This window comes from Phasianus colchicus, chromosome 21 (genome assembly GCF_987193195.1).
Source record: "Phasianus colchicus chromosome 21, bPhaCol1.hap1.1, whole genome shotgun sequence".
In the NCBI taxonomy this organism is placed as follows: Eukaryota; Metazoa; Chordata; class Aves; order Galliformes; family Phasianidae; genus Phasianus; species Phasianus colchicus.
In genome coordinates, this window is record NC_143456.1 from 1,102,709 (window position 1) to 1,123,353 (window position 20,645).

General features: G+C 46.8%; 1 protein-coding gene across 1 annotated transcript; it reads right to left on the reverse strand.

Moving 5' to 3' along the window:
* Positions 1-1,252: 1,252 nt before the first annotated feature.
* On the reverse strand, positions 1,253-20,423 carry FKBP6 (FKBP prolyl isomerase family member 6 (inactive)). The gene is made up of 8 exons (XM_031591978.2): positions 20,185-20,423; positions 19,127-19,216; positions 18,416-18,618; positions 17,106-17,225; positions 16,293-16,487; positions 15,881-15,990; positions 12,792-12,879; positions 1,253-2,582 (listed from the first exon to the last, which is right to left on the reverse strand). The coding sequence occupies exons 1-7, from the start codon at positions 20,348-20,350 to the stop codon at positions 12,804-12,806; spliced, it is 960 nt and encodes a 319-aa protein (XP_031447838.1). The 5' UTR covers positions 20,351-20,423; the 3' UTR covers positions 1,253-2,582; positions 12,792-12,803.
* Between the last annotated feature and the right edge of the window lie 222 nt (positions 20,424-20,645).

The window sequence follows — 20,645 nt, forward strand, 5'->3', positions numbered from 1 at the left end:
TTGCCCAGAGATGGAAAGTTTTATTCTTTTTCTTAAAGAGGAATAGAAGCAAAATAATAATAATAAAAAATATCAGCAAAGTCATTTTTCACATCCACCTTATATAGAAAAATTGCAGAATTCCCTTCAACAAACTCTAGCTGACAACTCAAAATCCTTAATACATCAGTAAACCACTCTTCAACCTACAGACAGCCTGCAGGTCAGATGTTATGGGGCTGGGAGGTGGTGTGGGATCTGCAATCCCCATTGCTGCAGCACTGCAGCGTGCTCAGCTGGCAGCCAATAGGAGCAGAGACTTGCAGAAATCCCTTTGGAGACAAAGTGAGCAACCCCATCCAGGTCTACTTATGCCTTTAATTGTTTATGCCTTGGATGGTGCCTTTTGTGATGGGTTTTGTCCATACAAGTTTGGGGAGCAGGGTGTTGTGCCTTCATCAGATTTCCCACTTACGCAGCTGTGCCAAGTTTCCATTTGCAAATCCACTCCAAGTGGATGCCATGCTCCCTCAACCCAGCAGCCAAAAGCCAGCCGACAAGTGCCAAGATGTCTCATATCAGGAGGCTGAGGGAACTCCAAGAGGCACAGCACCTTGAGCTGGAGAACTCTGCCACACATCTGCCTTCAGGTCTCCCATCTTATCCTACCTGTAATGAAGCACAATCCTCTGCTTCACATTGGAAAATGGCATCAGCTTCCAGCGCAAGGAAGTCAGTGGAGCAATCTGTACAGAAAAAGACTACTATCCATGAGAGAAAGCCCATCAAAAACAAACCCCGGAATTGCTTTGCTGTGGTGCAGTATTACGAGGGAGGCATTGCCATCTAGTGTCAGCCCAGCAAAGAGGAATCAGCAAGGCAGCAAGGCACTAGTGCTGGGAACCAAAAGGGGACTGGACATTGCAATGCAAGGACAGCAGAAAGGGCAGCCTGTGCCATCTGAGGGCAGAGCAGCTGGGAAGCCCTGGCCACATGGCTACAGAAATCCAAAGACAGGAAAGCAGCCACACTTATCCAGTGAGAGCCCAGGCCTGGCACCTTTCAGGGATTTGAGTTGGGCAGCAGCTCAGTTAGAGCCTTCCACGCAACACTTGCTTTTTCAGTTGTGTATTATCACTGCACATAAAAACTCCTGAAACAAGATAAAGCCCTGCACTCTATAATTTAGATAATTAGTATTATAGAACTCCTTCCGCCCCTCCCCCCCCCCCCTTCCTATTAATACTCTTGGAAGCTTTTGGAAAAAGCTGGTCTGACAAAAAGAAGTATTAATCAGATTGTTCTTAAGGAAACATGAAGAAACCCAAAGCCCACATTCCCCTTTGATCTGCTTTCCTCCCACTGAGCAGTGCAGCAGGATCTGACCACCCCCTCTCAGAGATCAAGATGCCGTTCTCCAGGAGCACAGAGGACTACAACAAGCAGAAAGCTCCAGAAATGTGCTTGCAGGGTGCCTGCCAACTCAAGATTTCCCAACTGTTTTTTTTTTTTTTTTTTTTCTCTCCAGTATGTCCTACCAAGAGGGCATTTTATTTTAAGATACCATCAGAGCGTGGTGGTATTGAGTCCAAAAAGCCATAAAGATGTTGGCAGAACTGGGGAAAACAAGAACACTTCAGATGTTTCTCTCCTGGCAAGAGGCCATCTTGGAACACACACTGACCACAGGCAACTCTCCCTGCCCTGCAAGTCAACAACAAGGCACTGAATTATGCTTAGAAGACATTGTCCAAACTAGTCAAACATGGATGGGAGAAATATCATTAAAACAGTGTTCCATGTTACCAGGTTTCTCCTCTGCAGAATCCACATGGCTTCTTGGAGCTTCTACACTGCCTTGCTGCTGCCTCACCAAGAGATTTTGCATTTATCAGCTCAGCCATGCCACAAAGGCCTACGTTCAGAATGATACAGGGGGAACACAGTGCGTTCTGCTCCAAAAGGAAACCAAATTGATCAAAGCTAGTAAAGTCAGCAATATTTGAAGGGAAAAAGCTGGTATTCTTAGGTAATTTGAAATATATTATTAACACTCACTGGAATGTTCAGCCAAAACAAAGAGCACAGCATGCTGTTGCCCAAGCAGTTAGCTACATTAACAAACTGGACTCTATTTCCAAATTCCAGTTCCTTACACTGAAAGAGACATTAATCACTCTTGCACAATAAACTGGCACAAGTCCTGCCAGCACTAGTTCTCAGATTGGTTTATTTTCTCAGAACAAAAACAATATTAAACATAACCTTTTAAAGAACAATCTGTATAAGCAATACAAAACTTCATGGCATCCTACTTGTATTTTCAGATTCCCTTAAAGCAGCCCATAATCTGCAAGAGGTAGGATGTCAAGAACATTCAAGGAATGTTCATGGAAGAATAAAGGGCTTGGTTCTTCTAGAAACAGCCCTAGAATGTGCTAAATAAACCAAATTCAGGAAAACCACGTTGTATGTACACCAGAAGAACCTTCACATTATGCTTCTCCCAAAACACAGATCCAACACCAAAATCTCCATGTGCCCAAGGGTTGGTCTCCTCTTCATCCAAGGACCGTTCCTTCCTTTCATCAGCTGGAGAAGTCCTAGGATAACAAAGACTACAGTCATCATTCCCACAGGAAATACTGTACATGTTATTCCATTTTAGCAGCTCCAAACATTAACAGGTCAACTGCTGCTAGCATGTATCTACAGTGCCCCTGAAAGAGTCATCCAAGAGTTCTGTAGATTAGTATAAGTGGATCAGGCACAGTCGCATTCCCATAAAATTAATTCAATTTCCTCACTTTAGACTTGGAAGAAACTGAGTGTTAAGTGATAAGAATTCAAAAATAGCAAGCTCACTGCAAAGACCCCAGAAGGGCCCTTCAGGTTGTCTCCCTTCCCATATTACACACCACCCCACATTTTTCCAGTGCATTCTGAGAAGCCTGGTGCCTGGACATTTACTCTTTGGCTTTGAGAAGCCAGTCCTCTTTCTCCCAGATTCACCCTTCCCCTCTGAGACTTCTATTGCTTCTCCCTGCACCTTCCTCCCTTGGTCACATCATTCTTTGTGAGGCCATTACCTCCAGGAGGCCTAGCCACAACACGACAGCACATGCAATGTGCCACGGAGCACTGCTCCCAGCATTTTGCTCTCTGCTAGCACCCCTCACCCACCACTCTCATTTGTATTTGGGTCCTTACCAGCCCTGGAGTCCCAGCACACACTAAGATGGCAGAGCCTGCCCCCAGAGAAGCCTCCATCTCTCACCTGCAGCTCCCACCCCACCCGTTCAGCTCTTTGAGGTCACTAGAAGGAAAGCAATGCACAGGGTGTTTTCTCTGGATATAAGCCAGACCTACCCCTAAGCTGTGATTTTTTTCCCCTCTGCATTTCAAAGGGGAACCTCTTGGGTTCAATGCTCAGAACTCACAGAACTCACAGCCTCACAGATGTGGCTACAGTTCCACAGCACTGACCTTACTGCCAAAAGCTCACCTGCTTTGCCAGTGCCTCCTCCAACCACACTGTCCCTTTACCTCTGCCCTCTGCAGAGAGCCCCAGCACCTCCTGCTCCCTGGCCTGAGATTACATACAGAATACTGACAAGTTTCCATGATTTATCTGAGCGTAGATGGTACTGAAACACTGCTGAGAAGTCAGACTCATCCCTCCAGCATTTATAGGTTGAACAATGGAAGGGAAGGAAAAAATTAATACTAATAAAACAAAATCCTTGGAACCTTCTCCATAAGGTAACTCATTGTCTGTTTCCTACAGAAGTCCTGAGAGTCAAAAGGAAGACATACATCCCTACCACCTTTCAGTTTAAGAACATCGGCAGCCCAGTTCAACTTCTGCTACTTTCTCAGGAGCTACAGCCACTTGAGCTTGTTCAGCCAGCTCAGCTGCAGCAGTGATGTCTGCAAATTTAAATCAAGTTACTAGTAGCAAAAAAAGGAAGTCTGCTCCTGAGAGGATATCAACTTACAGAGTGCTAACCAGAAGGCTAAAAAGCAGTGATAGAGGAAAACAGACATTTACCTGCTAAAAGATGAGAAGGCAAAATACTACATGATGCTCAAAATACAGACCTCACTTGTTGGAATAGTTGGAAATAGTTGGAAAGCAACTATTTTGCTCTTGCACCACAGAATCACAGGACAGTTAGGATTGCAAGGAATTGGTCTCCAGTCCATAACATGTTCATATCAGAGTGAGCTGTGAGGTTGATTGGGTTACTCATTTTCCCCTCACGACCTTGAAGAATCCAAGTTTTATTCAGCCAGTATGCTCAGAGCCCATGGCTCACGTGACCCAGCCAGAAAAGAGTCTCAATCAGGACAATACACCCCAAATACATGTTGGGATAACAAAAGGATCATAGAATCATAGCATCACAGGTTGGAAATGACCTGCAAGATCATCTAGTCACATAGAACAGTGAAGCAACTTTTAAGACTGACAGAAATACACCAGCAGTAGATTTCTAGCCTAGCACAAAATAGGATTCACAGTACCAAGAAACAGTCACCACCACCACAGTCACCACCCTGGTTCACTCAGACTCATGAAATCCCATGTTACAGCCCCATTTTTATCACCAAACCTTCAAAAAAATCAAGGGCTTGCTGTGAGTAGCTTGTGTTACATCAGCTTTGGGCTGACAAGCTCTATCAAGCACCTACCCCAACCAGGAGAATGGGGAGAGAAAGTTTCTTCAGAAAGAGAACTACTAGAGGACCCTGCAACTGATCTTTTCTTTGAAAACTGAAGAGATAAAAATGCTTATATCATTTCTCCATTTCATAGCACAGAGTTGTAGCAACTAGGACAAGGAAAGAAAGGTTTCTCACGTGAACAAAATTCCTTAGACCTGTACTGCGGCATCCTCTGCTTTATTAGAGAAAAGCATCTTTGCTCCTGTTAGAATGCAACCGACTGCTCTGCTACTTGTCAGTCTAATACTATACCCACACAGCACTTCCTTTCATGTGTCCCTGATAGGCATACTTAGAAGATAATCACTTGATGTTTCCGCAGGCTGTTAGTTGTGGTTGGGGTGTCTAGCTGGGTCTAAAACCTACAGCTACTGAGATTTCCTCTGCACCAGGAAAAACAAAGGATAAAACTGCAAGGCTGCTGGTTTCATGGCTGCTATTTGAAGTAATAAGAGTCTTTACACGGAGCTAATTAAAAAAATATATATTCAAACTGAAACCTTAAAGCCATCTCAAGGAGTGTTTGATCAGTTCACCTCTTTCATTTGCACCTAATGGCGACACAGTCAGAAGAGGAAGGAGGGGAAGCACTCAGCCCTGGAGACACAGCGAGCTGGGCGGTGTTCAAAGCACCCACAGCTCCTGCAGGTAGAGGAGCAGCATGCTCCAAGCAGGGCTCCACTCCAACGTTTGTTTCCTTTCCTTAAAAGCAGGTTGGCAGCAACTCAGCCACACACAGCAGAAACACAGGCGCTCACTTTGAAGTTCAGACAGAAGTCTGTCGCTACCAGCTATTTTAATTCATGCTTGGGAAAGACAAGGCAGCTGAGCATCAATTTACAGCAAACAACATGCCAGGTCACAGGTCATTCATAATCACAATCGCCTTTACTCTGCATCAAAGCCATAATTAACTGTTAATGTTTAACTAAGGCTTTAAAATTTGTTTAAGCTGCTTTCTTGAATAAAGCACCGTGGCTATCTCCTTCCCAGCTGAGTCTCCAGAAGGGCTGTAGGAAAGCACTGTGTAGACACCAAGCACAGCAGGCAATATTTCTGCCAAAGCATGGGGAAGCTGGGAAGAAGCTCCCACCAGTTCAGCCCCTGTGAAACCCACACTTTGAAGCAGCAGCTCCTAACTGCACTAATAACCCCCAGTGAGAAGGCACTTCTCAAGAGAAGCAATCGAGTCGTTAGCTTTGTGGAGGGCAGACAGGCCTGGAGGTTGGTCTGGCTGATCCATCCCAGAGCCAGCAGCTACCTGCAGAGAAATGCAGCCTCCAGGTGCCCCTAACACAAAGTAGAATATCTCACTTTCAGCACTTCAGCTCAAAATTTGTGGTCACTACAGGGAAGAAAGGAAAGCTTGACTTGTTAATTGGAAAGACAGTATGTCTTAACTCCAGCACTCTGAAAGAGCACATTACATGCCCACTTTTGGAGCATGGATCAGCAAAGAAGCTAAAACCTTCTTGAACAGCAATTGCCTGAGAAGTGCACTTCATTCAAGACCTGACAAGTCCAAAAGGAACTGCCACTCTGAAATGACAGCCTGGAGGAAAACGGCTGCCACCAGGAGGTGAACAAGCTCCTTCTTAAAAGCATCATGTGGAGCCCACAAGAGGTTACTGACATGCTGCAGCTCTTCTGAAGGCAAGAACAAAGTCCGGCTACAGCTTGCTTGCTATCAGCCTGCTGATAACAGGATGTGCTGGGCAACCCACCCTGATAGAATGAGAAGAAAGGGCCATCTACGACACCAGGCTATCATGGTTGGTCAGGACAATTTTTAGAGGGAATGCCACATATCACCATCACTGGTGCATTCAGCATGCCTTCAGAAAATTACCTAATTAGGACACCACTTGTCTACTGTCTGTGAAAGCAATTTTGCAGTCAGCCATACACCCATTTGTCTCACTCAGATGTAGTTTAGGGATGTTCAGCTGTTAGTGCTTCAAGTGGACTCACTTTTACAGCCAAGTGAAGCCTACTTTCAGGTAGCACATGGGCATGCAGAATCTCAGAGACACTCCAGGTTGTGAAGAGAAAGGCATAAGAAGACTCCAGCAGCTGCCAGGAACACCCTGTTACAGGTGCAAGCGACGTCAGTACTCAAGGGGGAAGGTACAAGGAGAAGATTCTCTATTCCTTGTTCATGTAATAAAGCTATACAAACCTCCAGTGTCAACTGAACATCTGTGCTTATGTATTTTTTTTTCCCTTAGGATATGTTTTTTGCTAGCTGATCCATTTTAATCCTCAGCTCTGCAAAGGATCCACCATGAGTCTCAAGCACAGCCTGTAGACAGAGAGAGAGTTCAGTGGAAGGAAGAATTAAGCAGAGATGGTTAGCAACACTTGACTTCAGAGAGCTTGAATACTGATGACCTGAACCTAAGGTGCCAGAGAGAGGATCTGTCAAGTCTGCTCAGATCTACTGTGTGCCAAGGAATCCTAAAGCAAAGAGGAGAAATGCAGGAAGAGGAGCACTTTCCTAAGCATTTCCAAAAAAAGAAAACCCCTACAAACAGCATTCAGACAGAGCAACAACACTTCCTCAGAGAGCAAGAGGTCTCATAAGAGGAGCAATTACAAGAGGGTGAAAGGAAGGGATGAACTCTTCAACACCTACTTCTGACTTAGGAAGGACTTCATTTAGCAAGTCTGGGCTGAAACTGCTCCTTACAGTAGCTCCCAGTCCTTCAAGAGCTCAAATTTTCACATCAATAATGCTCAGCATTCTGTCAAATCAACAGTTCCCTGATAAAGCAGTGTGGGTACTGGGACAGGCACGTGAAGGTCACATTTCCCTTACTGCAAATAAATCTGCAGATCTGCAGACTGACTCACAGCAGAGCCAAGGCGCTCTGTGTCTTAAGCAAACAGCCCTCCCAAAAGCAAAGAACACTTTTGGGGGCCCTCAGCACTGCGGCCACCTGGACATTAAAAGTTTGTAGCTTCGTTTAAACAAACTTGTGTTTGTGGAATAAGCCTGTAACACTTGGAATAAATAAATCAGCCACCATTGCGTGGTTTGCACCATTATCATCTGAAGGGTTTTTTCTTTTTCCCCTTCTCTTGTATTGGAATCACCCTCTGCTGTGCTCCAGCTTTGCTGCACTGTGAGTCCCACCAGTCCTGAGACAGTGGGACACCAATGACAGCAACCAGCCCTGGTGCAGGCAGCACATGTGGGTACAGCAGCACAGCCACACAGAGGATTAGGCCACTTTGTGTTTCTGCTCAGGATAACTTCCACTGAACTACAAAAGGAGTGAAAAGCATCCTCCAAGCTCAGATCTCCATGCTCAAATACTCCTCCAAGAAACCAGACTAGAAGAACAGCACACAAGAGAATATGGAAAAGCCTTTGTTTTGCTGTATAAGGCTGCGCATGACACATTTAAATCCCCAGATGTACGATTAAAAGAAACAGATAGGATAAAGACATGTCTGAAGTGCTCCAGATCAGCAGGGCTGGTAGCCAGGCACACCAGCTGTGCCTGTATGGGATGGCAAGAGCCCAGGGAGAGCTGCTATAAGGACTAAGTGGCACTGGGGGCTTCTGTGCTTCAACAACAGCACAATTAAGCAGTAATCTGACCTCAGGCACGAGTCGCTGGCACCTGCAGCAGGCTGCCATCCAAGATCTGTCTCTTTGGTTGCTAATTGCTTTAGGTAGGTTTACCCTACTTGTCCTTATACTCGCCACAGTAACAAAACGTTTTTACTCATGCTTTGTACAACTGAAACATGAGCGGTAGAGAAAGGAGACTTTAAAAGTCATGTTTCATAGATGCAGTTATTTTAAGCTCCTCATCTCCTTGCTGCTGGAATTGAAGGGCAGTAATTCTGAAGATTCTGCAAAAATAAAATTTCCTGTGTAAAGACATTCACATCCTACTTGTCCATTCTCTTCGAACTTTAACTCCATGATAAACATGATGAAAAGAACCCAGTACTTTTTCACTATCCATTGATTTGTAACAGCAGCAGACAATTTAGTGCGTTTTATCTTCCTGCTGCTGGCTAAAGCTCTGAGAAAGAGAAAGAGCAGAATAGGAATATCCAGCAGGGCTCAGCCTGCCTTTTCTAGAGTAGGTGTGCAGAGCAGATAGACAGGAGCTAGAGGAGCACAGCCATGAGTCCTTTCCTACCTCACCAGGTGGCCCAGGGTTGAGCACACAAAGGGAAACACCAGGCTTTAGATGCTGACAAAGTTGCAGAGCAGATGGTGCTGGGCTGGGCCCTGAGGCACCATTCTGTAGAGACTGAATTTCACCACCTCACCTTTGAACACGGGCATAGCAGGGCACTGCAAGACACTGCCCAGGTCTCCCTGCCAGCATGGGCAACACCAACCCAGCACACCAAGCACCCTTACCAAGGACTCTGTAACCAAGCCCTCCTGTCCTATCAGGGTTCAAAGAGCACAGGAGCATGCAGCTGTTTCCTTCTGGTCCCTATCCTCTGTTCCCTCCACACCAGAGCTCTTGTGTGCAGAGCCAGTAGAATCATTTCTCCACTGCTAGTCTCCAGAAGAGACCAGAGCATACCTGTGTACCTCTCTGGGATACTGCAGATATGAACTGCAGAACTCCTCTGAAATTAAAAAAAAAATAAAAAGATACTACAGGAAGGAAGATCTAGGGGGGGGGTAAAAACCTCCAGACAAAACCAAAACATCCCAGAACACCCAACCACCTTTTTAAAGCTTTCCTCCTTCCTCTGCTTAGCAAGGAGAGTGCTCACTGAAGTCATCCTCCAAGCCTCCACACCAGCTCCAGCAATGCTCAGCATAAAGCAGTGCTTAGCAGTTTCCTTTGCAGCACAGGACATCCCAGTGGTACAGTAATGTGTGTATTCTAGAGGAGAAGTGAAATTGCTGTTTCTCTGTTGTTCAGCCTCACACAGTGGGCAAGGACAGTATCAGCAGGAGGCACATCTTCGATCTTCAGCTCTGTGATATGGGAGAGTGGGAGAGGAAGGAGCAAGCTGCTGTTTGCTCAAAGTCTGGAGCCTCCCCAAAGCAGGAGCTGTGCCTATTATGCACATATGCCTCAGTTTATTTGCCAGTCTCTTTTAGACTATTAGATCAGTTTAACTAGCAACTGCTGCTGATTTTAAGCCCAATTATAGTCACTTCTACCTGGTGACACAGCCCCAGTTCTGCAGCCAATTCTCACCAATTAATGGCTTCAGAATTGCTAGATCCTGCTGTTCATAGCAGTCTCAAGTTTGACCTCATAGTTTCCTGCCATAATTCCAGTACTGTTTGTTTTCACTGGAACATTTCCCCGTATGCTGTCAGCTACTGAGACCACTTCTCCTGTCTACTGGAATTCTGATACACATTAGAAGCAAGCTTTCAGCCTTGGCCCACCTCTAATTAAAAGATGATAAGTCTTTTTGGGATTAAATTCCTGAAGACTTGCCATGAGGATGTAGGCATCTCTACAAAATCTGTACCCACATCTCATGATTGAGCTTTTCTTCATCTTGAAGGACCACAACTATACAAAGACAAGTTCCATTACTTTGTGGAGTTTAAAAGTCTGTCACCAAAAGCCTGTTCTTTCCACTGGAACAAAGAACTTTACTGAGGCAGTGATCTCAGTCCATTCAGCTTAGGGTGCTCCAAAGGGGACTTCCAGCCATGCCAGGAAACCTGGCTTGACATATGCTGTTATACAGAAGATAGAGGCAAGCAAATAGCTCAGACCTGAAGAAGGGCAAGCATAAGACCCCAAGCCACTGTGTTTGCAAGGGACTATTGAAGGAAAGATTTAAGAAAGAGTTTATGCTTCTATTTCTACTGCTTAGTATTTCTGAATTCCCCACTGAAAGAATTTCTGAAAGAATCAAAAGTGGCCTCATTTCACCAAAGATGCTTATTCTGATTTGAAACTCCACTAAAGAGGAAGAAAGCGTGCTCTGAGCAAGATGTAATTCCAGGAATAGACTACAGCGAGAGAGACAGAAATTCCAGGCAGAGTGACTGTATTCAGGTGTGTCTGGTTCTGAGTATTATTGTGGAAAACACAGCAGAGCCCTGGATTACCCAGCACGGACGAATGAACCATTTGTCCCTGAACCAAAGCAGCCACTGCAAATCTCACCAAAAGAAACAGCAAAGCCCCTTGGGTAGGAGAGCTAAGCCAAAAAAAATACAGCAGGGTGTCAGGGGGAGCAAATGCCCAAGTCCAGCTGTGAGTCATGTCGCTGGTAAGGCGGTCGTGGGGTCAGACCAGCTCAGCACCACCTGCCAACTGCTGCACAGGAAGGTTTTCCAGTGTGGTGTGATTCCACTGATCATCAGACACGAGCTCCCAGCACAGCCCACTGCCATCCGCTCACCAAACGGATCAAAGAAGGCTGCCGGACTGACTGAGAACAGCCTGTGCCCTAAACTGAACTAGTGCAAACTTGTCAGAAAACACTAAGGAATGTTCTGCCTCAATTCTGGATAGTTAAGCTGTGCCTTTGGAGCAGGAGCTGTTGTGCTCCTCTCTGAATACGTAATGACTTTTTTTTTTCTCCAGCAAAAGAGATTTTTCTCACAAGGAATTAACAGTGGATTGCTATGTAGGTCTCAGTGATGTAAATTTGTCTGGAAGACTAAAAAAAAAAAAAAGCTTCAACTAAACTTAATTTCAAAGGCCAGCAATCTGACTGACAGCTGTCACACAGCTCGAAAGGAGGCAGAGCTCCAGGGAAGCATGTGGTTGCATCAGTAAGAGATGAAAAAATCTGGCTGACGGGCACTTCAGCCTCATCCTTAAGCTTCTCTTTTGCCCTTCCCCATCTCTGCAAGTCCTGCAGGCCTTCACACTGCAAATATCTAGAGAATCTCTAGAATTCTGAGAGTCTCCCTGCCAAACCCACACTGTGGGCTTCCTGCACACATCAGGCATTGCCCCCCATCCCAAAGCACAGCCTGGGGCAGTACAGTCTCATCCCCAGCCCATAGCAGAATGATCTGTGCTCTGAGGCAGCTCGCAACAAGCAGCCACGAGTGGAAGGCAGGAGGGTGAGGGCTACAGCAAGGAGCACATCCAGCTGGGAGAGGGACACACTTCTTTGGGAAGCAGCCGTTCAGTTCAGTCAGACCTCTCCCTCAAATACTGGGTTAGCTTCCTCGCAGCCACAGACAAGAGAAAGAGCTGACCTTAAAATAGCACAGCTGCATCCTGCACTCAGTGCTGCCAGTGATGGAAAAGCTGCTCGTACTCATTTTCAGAGGGAAGAGGGAAACTGCCTGTATTGTTCGAGATGGAATGGCAGCCACCTCTGACGGCCCGAGCTGCTGATGCTTTCTGACAGAAGGCTGCTGTCATTTTCCACAACCCTCTCCCTAGGGCTCACCCTGAGGCGAGAGACCAGCGCAGACTTCCAGTCCCCCTTACACCCCCTCCAAAGGTTTTTACAAAAAAAAAAAAAAAAAAAAAAAAAGAAAAAACCCAATGATCAAAGAGCCTTTGTGCATTTATAAACCTGTCAATTTTGCTTGAGGACTTAAGGCTTTTTAAAGAGTCCAAAACACCTATTTGAAATTTTCTATACAAACAGGTTTTTTAATATTAAAAAAAAGAAAAAAAAAAAGCAAAACCCAGAAATAAAATATTTAGATTTTTCTGAAGTAAGGCATTCCAACAGCTCCAGACAGGAGTGCTGGAGGGGAGGAGGAAATCCAATTTTTAAGTTTGACAGGAACAATTTTTTTTTGTTTCTTTTAATTGGCAGAGAAACAAGACTACACAGCTATTTCTGCCCCTGGCTCTGACAAGGAATAACTGGGATGAGCAGCACAGGAAACAAAAAAACTAAACTTATTCAAGTGCTGCCAGTTTCAGGTTCCCGTCCCATTCTAGCCTGCCTGGCAGAAAGAATCCCCCAAGCACATGGTACAGTTGGGTTTCACACTGCCGTCCTGCCCCTTCCTCTCTGTACATTCTCATTAACTTGTATTATGCCTCCAAAATCCTCCTATGCAGAAGAAAAGTGTGTTCCCCACCACAAAGCCCAGCCCAGAGAATAGCATGGCTATAGGAGACCTCAGACTTTTTCCACAAGCAGAGTACCTTTATTCCTGGTCATGAGGAAGAGTTGAGAGCAGCAAGCATTCGGCAGCACATTTTTTTCTCCTTGTCCAAGTAGTCCTTGTAGCAGCTGGAAAGTAGAGCACAAATATGGAGTTGAGAGCTGTAGACTGCCCATCAAACCATCAGCAGCACAATCAGAAAACACACATACATGTTTAGACTTTCAAGGCAACTAGCCTAGTGCTGCTAGAAGAGGGAGAAGCTCCCACAACCCTTTCTTTCTGCCATGAAATAAATTTTGTCTTATCACCAGACCCTGAGCCTTTTCTCTGCTGGTACCTATTAGGTAGTAGGAGCATTTGACTCCTGGTAGTCAGATGTTTTCTGCAAGCATCTTTGCAAGCACACGGTGATGCAGAACTCCCAGCTGTATTCAAAGCCCTACTGTGATGCCCATCATTTGCACCATTCCTCATGTAAGCCATTACAGGGCCTAGCAGGACACACAGTGCAGATGCTTCACTGTTCAGGAAGCTACTGCTAATGGTTATCTACCACTGACCCTACAAATCCAGGCAGAGGATGGGGAAGGGACAGCAGGCTGCGTGTCCAGACTATGGAGACAGCAGGACAAATGCATCCTGCCAGCATCCCATTTACATGGCACAAGTTATGCAGACCACTCCATGTGAATCAGTGCTTCTGGCAGCACCAGCAGTGCCACAAAGAAGCACGGTGTCCCTGCACCCCACACTCCACCTTGCAGGCAACGAAGCCTCACTGGTGAGGAATCTCTGAGCCAGAAGGTGACTCAGCTCAGGCACTGCCCCAGGGATCAATGGCTGCCGGTAAAGACAGCTTTACTGCATCTGCTACCTTATATGGTCAAAAGCAAAGTTTTTGTTGCAACGGCAGAAACAGCAGAACGGTGGTGTTGGCTAATGCTCTCCGCCCCCCTATGAACAGTACCTGTGTGTCCACAACTTTGACGGGTATCATTCAGTGAAACATGAGCTGACTACATCTGCTGTGAAGTCCTGCAGGCAGATGTTGTAAGTACCCACAATCAGAAGATCAGTGCTGTGCACCTAGACTGGATGACACATGCTCACATGTCTACCAAAGCAGGAATCCAGCTGTGCCTCACCCACAGGCACAATTTCAAGCCAGATGTCAGAACAACCCTATGTTATTTCATATTTGATACAAACCATGTCCTCTAAAAACGTCACCAAAGGCAGCATCAGAATTTGTACCACTGGAGCTGGTACCAGACAAGTTCCATAAGGTCCTCGCCCAGGACTCTGCCTGTCTCCCTCTGATGAAGGTGAACTTTGCCAGAACCTAGCTTAGCTGTTAACAGGTACTTTCCAAAGCTCTGTTCATGCAGCAGAAGGTAACTGTTGATTAACAAACAGTATTCCTTTTTGCAAAGTTTAAGTGCACTCAGTAAGGAAGTAAAAAGCTTTTAAAACAGAATTTTGATTCATATTCAGTTTCTGAAGCATCTGTCAGATCACATCACAGGCTTTCACAAGCAAGGCAGTTTGGTAACGTTAGAGATCCAGACTGAGCTATGTCATGACTAACAACACTCTGTACTGTTGTCTCCATCTATTTTATATTAATTCCACTTTTTGTCATTGTCAAAGCAAGAAATTCACCAATTTTAACTGGCAGCAAAGCAGAAGCTCCAAGACAAGAGATGTTCAGTGCACACTCAGCTCACTGTAACGCACATTAGTAGCACATGCTGCTGTCTCTAGACTCAGAGCTGACTAGTTTGCCTGCTGCTTCCCTGAAGGCAGAATGCCTTGTTGCTTCCTGGCAGAATAAGCTCAATTATTAGCCAGATTTTTCTCCTACCAGCCAATATATTTTGAATGAATCTAAGAGAATGTTTGAGGCTTTTGGATCAGGTCTTCTTGTACTGTACCACAGGTCCTGGACACCACCCACAAGCCAAGCCTCCAACTACTCCAGCTACCCAGCCATCCGGAACTCTGATAAGAACACGTTCACTTAGCAGTTTGGTAGCAAGGTTCCCAGGCACAAATGAGGTTCAATAGAAGTATTTTACTTCACATTTTCAGACCAGCACCTAATTTTAATTTCTCCACATTTCTGATGTAACAGAACAAATTTGAAGACTTGGTTTCATCACAGGGTATTAATGTCTACTCAGATATATAGGGCACATGCAAGCCCATCCCTCTACCAAAATGTTACCAGGTGAAGATCCTTAGCCTACAGACTGGCTCAAGCCATACCAACTCCTCTTATTAGAGATGTTACTGCTCCCTACAAGCCTTACTGCAAATGCCTACAGCAACACAAAAGAAGAGGGCTTCTATTCAGAGGCTGTTTTGGGAATCTCTGAAGCTGGGGACTTCCTCACATTCTGTGTCCATGAACAGTGCCAGAAGTACAGCACAAACTTATGGGAACCAGCTACTGCTTTTGTCAGTTTCAAGTAAAAGAACAGAGTGAGGATGGAGGCCAGTGTTAGTCATGTTTTCATGGGGCTAGGGCATGACTAAGGCTGGTAGGATTGTGCTGTACTCAGTCTGTGGGCAAAGGGAAAGTCTGCCTTTGGGATTGCTCATCTGTTACCACCAAGGCAGCAAGAGATTCAATTTTAAGATCTTCCCACAGATGGGAAGGTATTTGTAGCATTGTACAGCTAAGCACTTGCAGTGCAAAAAGGTGCTGTAATCAACTGACACATCTTAAAGGAAATGAAAATCATATATTAATTCAGAACAAGATCTCGAGCACTCGTCTACTGCATCTCATTGGGTTTGAGGCATCTCAGCAGCCCTCCACCTCCCTGCCATCAGCCTGACCCACTTAGCTCAGTTGGAGTGGATCACACACTCCCTCTGAGAAGCCCTATGGAAAAAATGAATACTCTCAGCTTCTCACGTATCACCTGCAACCACTCTGTGTGCAAAACCTTGAATCAGCCTTTCCCACAATAAAAGACACTCTGCATTTTCCCAAGTCACTTATCCAACAGCTTTGGCACTTGATTATTATTAATTTTTTAAACGAACACTGGATATTTTAGTAGTTTCCAGTGGATGTTTTCAGCCTGTCTAAGCACAGCAATGGAAAGGAGTTCTCACCTTGCCAGTTTTTTCAGCTCATTGTTAATATCGTGGTTAAACGGCTCGATATGCTGAGCTCTGATCAGGAAGTCCCGAGCTTTTTCGTATTCTGTCATGCAGAGACAAGCCTGCCATTGAAAGAAGACAGATGCATTAAAAGATAAATATAGATTCGCTGCTGCTCTTCAGGACTGATATGTACAACTACAAACATTTCAGAGACAGATACAGGTATCTCAGGAATCCCTCAGGAGAAGATTTGTGTGACAGATTTACCGAGAAGCAGATTTTCAGATGCTGACAAATCACCTCAACTGCTGCAGGAGCTTAGGAGGTCAGGCCTAGAATTTAGTGGTTCTCCTCAGTTTATTACACAGCCAGACCGGATCACTGCTTGATTTGGCTACCAGAGGAATTTATCTTTGCCCACCTGGCCACACCTGAACAGCGCCTTGACATTTCTTTTGTCAATCTCCAAGGCTTTTTCCCCATACATCAGAGCTCGGGCAGGACATTCCAGCTTCAGGTAGGTAATTGAGAGATTCAGGAGCACCAGCAACTTGGAAGCATCAATCTGACACAGCTCTGCCTCACTGGAAGGACTCCGACCAAGGATGGAGTACGCCTGAGCAGATGGGGAAAAGAACTAGCACACAACAAATCTACCACAAGAAATCCATCCCAATCAGCCAGCTCCATCCATGTTTCTCTTCATTATTTTTAATGACCTAGGCAATCTAACTCTAACTATACTGCACAGCGCTATCAGCATGACTAGCCAGCTGAGTCACAAGACTGCAGCAACCTATCAAGGAACTACTAAGCAGCAAAATAAAAAGATACTCCCTGGATAGACTGTGGAGTCTCCATCCTTGGAGGTGTTCAAAGCCTAGATGGACACGGTCCTGGGCAACCTCCTGCTTTAGCTGACCTTGAGCACAGGTTAGGCAAAATCCACAGGCTTCTTCCAACCTCAAGTATTCTTCTGTTCCCAACTGGGAGGCCAGAAGGGAGCAGGCCTGAAAGAAGGGCCTGCAGATTTCTGCCAACCGTCCTCCTCTTTCATTTACTACTGCTGCTCATAAAACAGCAAGTGTCTCAGATCAGTTCTTAAATAATGAACTATACCTGAATATATGATGAAGTCCTATAATCTCTGAAGTGCACTTGTTACAGTGAGCTAGCACTAAATCACCACTTTGACAACCCATGAGTGGAAAATACATTTTTTCTGGTGTCATACCCTTTTGTATCTGTCTTTGGCACCCTCAAAGCACTGCTTACGGAATAGATAATTGCCAAACTCCCTCTCCACGTCTGCCACTTTCAACACCTTTTGTAGCGGAAATGCATCCTGCTGCTCCTGTATAAAGAAATACCTGAATTTCAGCTCAAGCAAAAGAAACCAAGCAAAGATAACAGACAAGAGAGTCCTGCACCATTGCCAAGGCCCTTCAGCATCCAGCCAGGCCACCAGCACACAGCATTTCCCTTCTGCACTGCTGCTATGCTGGTAACTCTTGGTGAGAAGTACTACAACACAGGTCAGGAAGCAAAGAGACCCTGCAGGAAAAAAAAGCAGGAATTTCTTCCTAAATTCTGCCCAACTCTCTCAACTGCTTAGCACAGAGCAGACAGCTCATACAAAAACACTATTCTTAGCACAAAAGGGAAAGCTGCATTGCTGTAACAGCTCAGCATCGCCCTGGGTGGCTCCATGACCAGCTTGACACAGCTCAGGACATCAATCCAGCAAAGAAGGAGCAAAAAAGAAAAAGAAAAAAAGAACAGCAACAAAAGAGGGGCAGGTTGTCCCCTGCGTTTTGAAGTTTGAATCAACTCCCAGAGAGGGGCGAGTTAACAAGCCAGGGAGTAAGCTCTCCCCCATGCAACAGATGGTTTGATCTCAGGCCTGGGTGTGGAAAAAGCAGCCTCTGCAAGAGCAACGAGAAGATGAGGAGGGCCTCCATCCATCAGCATTGCAGCATGTGCCCCAATCACTGACCCACAACTACAATCTAAAGCCTCTTACATGAAAAGGGAGAATTAACAATAACGCGGTAACTCACCAGGGAGGAGACAGAGCAGCGAGGGAGCACTTGGGAAAGCAGCCAAGAAGCAAAGACAAAGGGTGGGGGGCAGGGGACACTTCAATGCTCCAGACTTCACAAGGATTTTGCTTTTAAACAGACAGCTAGGTACTGTTCCGACACTTCAGAGAACTTCCAGGAAGCTGGTGCCCTCTAGTGAAACCATAAGGTTTCTGGTAAAGCTAAAAATAAATGCAGCTTGTTTCACTGACTCCACTACGGGGCAGCAAACAAAGGCAGCACCCAGCTTCTCCTCCTGCACTGGGTTGTAAACAGGGCAAGGCGTGCAGGATAAGCTTTAAAGGGCAATGTCTGCATCTGCACGGATCCAGCAGCCCAAGCTCTGGATAACTGCTCCTGTGTCAAACAAACATATGCAACATATGATCCTCAGCAACTGAAGGGAAAGACGGCGAAGTTTATCTTCCAGGTTTATTCCCCAAGCCTTATTAAGGTAACTCACAGCTGTCAATGCAAAGAACGTGTCGGAGTCAGCAGAGTCTAGGAAGTCTATCAACTCCACTTCAAATAAGACCGTGGCATTTGGGGGGATCAGAGGAAGGCAGCCCTGCTGGCCATAGGCATAACTCGGCGCGCAGATAAACCTTGCCACCTCTCCCTTCTTCATCGTGAGCACACCAATTTCCAGACCCCCCAGCGTAATGTCTGTCACAACAAGAAACAGAAGGTCATGAGAATCCCAAACACAGCATCCAATCTCAGGCTCCAAATAAGAATTTTCCTCTAGGCTTTAAGAGGAAATCCCTGGTAGCAGACCAATACAGCAGTCCGTTCCCCACTGTTACAACTCAAAACACACACTGCTGCACAACTCATCTCCGGATTAACGAGGCAATCTGCCGTGGGACAAGCACACAGCAAACATCCTCGTCTCCTCTTGGGTGATTTAATAACACTGAGGTGAGAAGCTGCTTCAGGACAGCAGCAGAAAGCACCCACACTGCCACCAACAGCATGAGCCCTGCTGCTCACTGCCACTGCCAGCATGTTGTGTGATCAGTTCTGGATTAACCTCCATCTACAAGAATGCTTTCTGATTCCATTCAGAAGCTTTAGAGATTTCAAAAAAAAACCTCAAGATACCGAACAGCATTTAAATTCACATGCCTCAACAGACACCTATTATAGCCCTGTGGTTCCGAGACAAACCTACCTTCTCCAAGCTTCATCAGCCTCGGGAGCTTCTTGGTGCAGTTTGTGCAGAAGGGTTTATCCATATGCTCCAGATACCCAGAATACTTCACTGCACAGCCCAGAACAAGGAGCAGGTAGGAGAGAACAGCAAGATTTAGTTATTGTGTCTGGAAACAATGCTGTCGATATCACTCTCACAGTCAGTTTTGCAACCACACTTTTTTTTTTTTCCCCTTCCTGCTGCTTTAAAACAGCAGAGGGAGCACAAACTGCTAACAAAAACCTGGTCACATCAGCACCAGATAAAACAGCTGCTTGGAAGCCTTTATTCTTATCTAAACAAGACATGCAATTTTGTGTCAAGAACTAGTGAGCTGCAGGCAGGAAGAGAAGGGGAACTTAAGCCACAGAAATTAAAACGCCCCAGTTATCTGCAGAAGGACTTAACAAATTTGTTCTCAAAGCACAGCTTGAGCCCAAGGAAAAAAAAGACCAAAGGAGAAAATGTAGCCTTCGAGCTCTGCTATTGCCTGAGAGCAGCGGGGCCAACTTCAGTTGTCATTCAATTAGGAGAAAAACCATAACGAGCTTCCCCTGCCACTCATCAAGCCCTTGCACAGGAACCACTTCCAGCTTAAGCTTCTTTGTACTGTGAACAGGCTGGGACCTGGAAGCCCGGCTCTGCTCCAGGTCAAGATGCCCCTCTGTTTAACCTGTCAGCTGCAAGAAGTGGCAGATACCGTCCCACGCACTCCAGCAGCCAACAAGGCACAGCGCAGCCCCAAGCAGAAAGCCTCACTGCTGTATGCTGAGAGCACCTGGAAGTTCGTCCCGATCTGCTGCCAACCGGAGCAGAAACGCAGCCACTTCATTTCAAGGCCCCGCGCGACGGGCTCCAGGCCCGGCCAGGCGGCCCAACCAACGCGGGCCCTGCCGAGAGGCTCGGCTGCTCGTTGCCCTGCTACCAGGCCAGGCGGCCAGACGGAACGAGCAGCACCGCGGCACGGCGCCGGGGAGCCCGCAGCCCCGCGGGGCACCGCACCGCCACACCCGGTCCGGCCGGGAGCGGGGCCGTACCCGCCACGGTGGCAGCCGGCGGCACGGGCTGCCCGGTGCCGGGCCGCAGCAGCTCCTTGCGCACGCCGCCGTCGCCGCTGATGTCCTGCAGGCCGCGGGCTCGCAGCGCGCAGCGGAAGCGAGAGGAGACCCCGACCCCGGGCCGCGCCTCGCCGCCCGCCTCCATCGTCCGCCGCGCCTCGCGCCCGGTCCCGCCCCTCAGCTCCGCGCCAATCACCGCCCGCACCGCTCCGCGACCTCAGCCAATCGCGCTCCGAGGAGCGCTCGCTTTGCGGCTCGCCGCTAAAAAGCCACGCGCCTCGGGAGGGAGGGCGCGACTCCGCGCGTCTCCTGGCCAATGGGAGGCGGGAGCGGCGCGGGGCTCGCGGTGCACTCTGGGGGATGTAGTTCCCCCGGGGCCGCGCTGAGGTCGCTGAGCTGAGGTCCGTGCCCGTCCGCCGGGCCTCGCTGCCTGCGGAGAG

Coding starts and splice junctions, on each gene's coding strand:
- FKBP6 (XM_031591978.2), bottom strand. CDS start 20,350: ATGGAGGCGGGCGGCGAGGCGCGGCCCGGGGTCGGGGTCTCCTCTCGC. Junction 19,217..20,184: donor GCCGGCTGCCACCGTGGCGG/GTACGGCCCCGC, acceptor TGGGCTGTGCAG/TGAAGTATTCTGGGTATCTG. Junction 12,880..15,880: donor GAGCTGAAAAAACTGGCAAG/GTGAGAACTCCT, acceptor TCTACTTTCCAG/CTGCTACAAGGACTACTTGG.